General features: G+C 47.5%; 1 protein-coding gene across 1 annotated transcript; it reads right to left on the bottom strand.

Moving 5' to 3' along the window:
• Window positions 1-2,893: 2,893 nt before the first annotated feature.
• On the bottom strand, window positions 2,894-3,433 carry LOC123257014. The gene has a single exon (XM_044714227.1). The coding sequence runs from the start codon at window positions 3,431-3,433 to the stop codon at window positions 2,894-2,896; it is 540 nt and encodes a 179-aa protein (XP_044570162.1).
• Between the last annotated feature and the right edge of the window lie 1,758 nt (window positions 3,434-5,191).

Here is a 5,191-nt window from a genome sequence, read left to right as displayed (position 1 = left end):
TTTGTTCTTGTAATCATTTTTATTTTCGTTCGGCCCGGTGATTGGCCGGACGCGACTTATCCCATGTAGTGGGGCTGCCACTTGTCGACATCTGGGAGTTCCGCTTCTGACTTTTTCATAAATATCGGGTCGGGATCGAACCCACGACCTCTTGTTTGGTAGGCAAATACGCTACCGCTGAGCTAGCAAGAGGCCATTATGAATTGCTTACAATTACACAGTATAAATATTACAAGCCGAAAGTGTAGGGTCATGCACTTGTCATGAGTGGGAATCGAACCCACAACCTCATGCTTAGCGAGCTAGCGTGCTAACCGCTAGGCTACGAGGCCCCCCTCTCCGACCCTATAAAGTATATATATTCTTGATCAGGATCACCTCCTGAGTCGATATGAGCATGCCCGTCTGTCCGTCTGTCTGTCTGTCTGTCTGTCTGTCTGTCTGTTTCTACGCAAACTTGTCTCTCAGTTTTAAAGCTATCGAGTTGAAACTTTGCACACATCCTTCTTTCCTTTGCAGGCAGTACATAAGTCGGAACGGCCGGGATCGGCCCACTATATCCTATAGCTGCCATATAACTGATTGATCGGAAATGCCATAACTTCGTTGTTTTTCAAGTTAGAAGAATGGGACTTTTTATGGATTCTAATTTGGGCAAACGTATACGATCTGCCAAATTTCATAAGGATCGGCCGACTATATCCTATAGCTACCATATAACTGATTGATCGGAAATGCCATAACTTCATTTTTTTTCAAGTTAGAAGGATGGGAGTTTCTATGGATTCTAATTTGGGGAAACGTATACGATCTGCAAATTTCATAAGGATCGGTCGTCTATATCCTATAGGTGCCATATAAATGATTGATCGGAAATGCCATAACTTCGTTGTTTTTCAAGTTAGAAGGATGGGAGTTTCAATGGATTCCTCTTTGGGCAAAATAATTTGATATGCCAAATTTCATTAAGATCGGCCAACTATATACGATCCGCTATATATCTAATAATATAAGATGCGTGGCACCACTTAGCGGACTGCGACTCAACTGCAAGGGTATATAACTCCGGCTCCGCCCGAAGTTAGCTTTCCTTTCTTGTTTTCCTTTTTGTTTTCAATATCACTGTGGGCAAAAAAAATTTGAGATTTTTGTTACTATCATATGAGCAACTATTGTTCTAAAACTTTTTGAAATACCTTAAGCTTACGTCAAAAAATTAAAAAAACGTTGTTAATTGAAAAATTCATAACTTTATAATTAAGAAAGATATTAAAACGTGCTTTACACCGTTGAAAAGGTGTTTTAAATATCCATTTCACCTCTTTTGAGAACAAACTTCTTTATAGTACACTTTGCTTTTTGGAGTCTGCATATGGCAATAAGTCTGCTGCCCAAATGGCAATACCCCAAAAAATATGGAGTATATCTTTTCAGCTTTCAGTTTATTTATCTAAAAATAAAATCCAAATAAAACAAGAAAGGAAAGCTAACTTCGGGCGGAGTTCCACGCATCTTATATTGTTAGATATATAACGGATCGTATATAGTCGGCCGATTATGAAACTTGGCATATCGAATTATTTTGCCCAAAGAGGCATCCATTAAAAATCCCATCCTTCTAACTTAAAAAACAACGAAGTTATGGCATTTCCGATCAATCAGTTATATGGCAGCTATAGGATATAGTCGGCCGATCCCGGCCGTTCCGACTTATGTACTGCCTGCAAAGGAAAGAAGGGTGTGTGCAAAGTTTCAACTCGATAGCTTTAAAACTGAGAGACTAGTTTGCGTAGAAACAGACAGACGGACAAACGGACATGCTCATATCGACTCAGGAGGTGATCCTGATCAAGAATATATATACTTTATAGGGTCGGAGATGTCTCCTTCACTGCGTTGCACACTTTTGACCAAAATTATAATACCCCTGCAAGGGTATAAAAATGGCTTAAAAAGTAAAATATAAACATTGACTTAATTAGGACTCCAACTCAGGCTCTCCGTGTTAGAAACCTCAACGCTCTGCACTTGGCTAACCTTGGACTCTGTTACTTGATGGCAAATTTTGATGTAATTTTGGGGCCGTTCAAGTATTACGTGACACTCATGGGCGTGGGGGGTGTTCTCAAAATGATCATATACTATCACACTAGGGGAGGGATATCCTTCTTCACAAAATAACTTTTTTCAATAAATTTACGTTTTATGTACTGTTCAAGAATTTCAAACAGCGCGGCAATGGGAATTTCTTTTGTAAAGTTGGCAGAATTTTATACCTTTGCATATATTAGCAAATATTAGCTACTGTCGCCGCTTGGCCGATCACGGGGAATGCCTTTAAACAATACACACTAGTGCTGGACAATAGTTGGAGTTCGGTTTGTCTTTAACCCACCGCAGTTTCTCTTCCCTCTTGATGTGATGGCGCAAATCGGTCTAATTCCGCCAAATTATGTTCCTCTGTTTACCCTATTTAGTGGGACCGAATAACCTGAACTTAAATACCAAAGCTATCGATACATATAATACTGCGGCGCTAAGTTTAAACTTGACTAACTATCGATAACCCTAATCCGTTCCGCGACATCCCCACCCCCGTGAAGCAGCCGCATTCACCACATCCAGGACAGCTAACTTCGAAGCGGGACGCATTATTTTCTTGGCTCGATCGTTAGTCCGCACTGCCGCTCGACGAGGTACTCCATCTCTCCCAGTGAACACCTCTTCCACGACGCCGTCGAATAAATCTGAGCACCCATGCGGTGCTCCTCAACAGTCGATTGTAGTTCGAGAATCTCTGCAAGGATATAAAGTTTACCATGACCAAGGCAAACTCACATTTCATTTCCTCTTCGTCGGGCGTCGGAGGGATCCACCCCTCGCTCGATCTTGGTCAGCTTTCCTCTGGTCCTCGTAGAAATGGTGGACCGCTTAGCCATCGCGAACCGATGCTCAGGTCCACGGCCTTGCGCGGCCTCGTCGCGTCGTCTGCCACGTTTTCGCCCGACGGAATCCACCTCCACTGGGACGCCTCCGTGGGTTCCAAGATCTCCGCCTCCCGGTTACCGAAGAACTGCTTGTATCTCCGGTGGGTGCTGCTTATCCAGTGCAACACAGTCTTAGAGTCCGTCCATAATACGCAGCTGCTGATCGCCACACCGTGCTCTTGCTTGACGGTGTCCATCAGTCTCGTGCCCAATCCTGCTGCTTGAAGTTCCAGTCGCGGGATCGACATAGTCCTCATCGGAGCGCATTTCGTCTTGGAGCTTATGAAATGCGCCTGCACGTCTCCGATCTCCGTGTAGCAGCTCAGGAATCCAATCGGGTCAAACGTGGACATGACCAGGCTTAGGAGTTCCTCTTGGTAGGGACGCGTTCCCCTGTCATCACGATCTCGGGACTCGATGATATTTGATGCCGAACTTGAAGTCATCTGCAGCCGGCTGTCAGTACATTTCTAGTAACTTCTCCTCAGCTTCGGTCCATCTGTCGCTAGCGATGGATTCAAGTGGGTTCAACGCTCTGACCACACTTGCCGAACTGGAAGTAAATCGACACAAGTCAAATCCTGCATCTGCATGAATTTTTCTCACCCGTGTCGAAACGGTGATAGCTTCTTCTTCACTGGTGAAACTGTCGACGTAGTCGTCCACGTAGTGGTATTCCTTGATGGCCAGAGGCATTCACGGTCTTCACATAGTCCGCCGAACATGGTGAGCAAGCTGCTCCGAACGTCATCACTTGCATCTCGTATGTGTCCGGCTACCGCTGGTCATCTCCGTTCCTCCACAGGAACCTCTGGGAACCTCTATCCTGTGGCTGCATTAGTACCTGATGAAACATCTCCTTGATGTCTGCACAAACCCCAACTGCTCCTTCCCGAAAATGGAAGAGCACTGCGGGGAGTGGCTTGTAGCGCTGTGGGCCTTTCAGTAGCGCTGAATTGAGGGACACGCCGTTCACCTTGGCAGCCGCGTCGAAGACCAGCCGGATTTTTCCAGGTTTGTTCGGGTTTTCCACCCCGAACTTTTTCTCTTGAGCGCCATATTGTAGCTCTCCGGCAGTCTCACCTCGTCGTCTCTCCATAGCAGCCCGGTTTCGTATCGTCGACCTACTCGCTTAGTCGTCTCCTCCAGGATTCTCAGGGCCCGTGCGTCACCGCCATCTGCGACTGACGGCGCCAGCTCCACTCCGCCAGCTGCGACTGGCTGTGCCGGCTTTACTCCGAAATTTTCGATTTCAAAATAATCGCTGACCATCTTCTCCAGAAGATTATCCTGGGGCACGGCTAGGAGGCACGAACTCTGAAGCGGTGAGCTCACCTTTCCGCTCACCGGTCCATACACCACCCATCCAAGTGCGGTGGCTGCTGCAAATGGTCCTCCAGATGCATAGCTTCTTGTTTTGAGGGGTATTCCAAGATGCGCATGATCCAGTCCAATTAGGATCCTCGGTGTCGCACCGAGGCAGGCGCGCATTCGCCTTCACTGCCTGTACATCATCCCGACGCAGGCTCTGCATCGGAAGGTTTAAATTGGCTACTCCGTACACGTTCTTTAGCCCATGGCGCTTTGGCTTGCCCGCTGCACTGATCTGCAGGCTGACCAATTTCGTGTGCTCTTTGGCAGATTTCCCACCAAACCATTGCACGTTCACTTGGCGACTCTCGCCTTTCAGGTTCAGGCTGCGGATGAGTTCGTCGTCGATGAGCGTGACAGACGATCCTTCATCCAGCAATGCATAGGTGTCGACCTACGTATTCTCCCCGTACAGCGTCACGGGTAGAATCCGGGATAGTAGGTGCCATCCAATCGAGTCAACGCAGCTCGGGTTCCGATGCGTCAATTCCTGGCGGTCACACGTTGATCGCCTTTAACTCGGGCTGACGTGGGACGTCTCCTCTCGTTGGAATCCACTGGTCGTGGCATTCCACTCCGTTTGCTGCTGTCTCTGAACAGCCGTCGGTCCTGACTGCTTCTCTGGTCGCTCCTGCGGCCTCCCTCTGCGACGTACGACCGTCTAGGATGTCCAGGTGACTCGTGGAGAAGGTAGTGATGCCTTATTTGGCATCCGTAGACGTTGCATCCGCGGCTCTTCCTGCAGAACCGGGACATGTGTCCGGGCTCCAGACACGAGAAGCATAGCCTCAACTTCCTTGCAGTCTCGATCCGCGTCGTCGTAGAAACGCCGT

The sequence above is a fragment of the Drosophila ananassae genome, chromosome 2L (assembly GCF_017639315.1).
Source record: "Drosophila ananassae strain 14024-0371.13 chromosome 2L, ASM1763931v2, whole genome shotgun sequence".
Lineage (NCBI taxonomy): Eukaryota > Metazoa > Arthropoda > Insecta > Diptera > Drosophilidae > Drosophila > Drosophila ananassae.
This window is presented reverse-complemented; position numbering and strand designations above follow the sequence as displayed.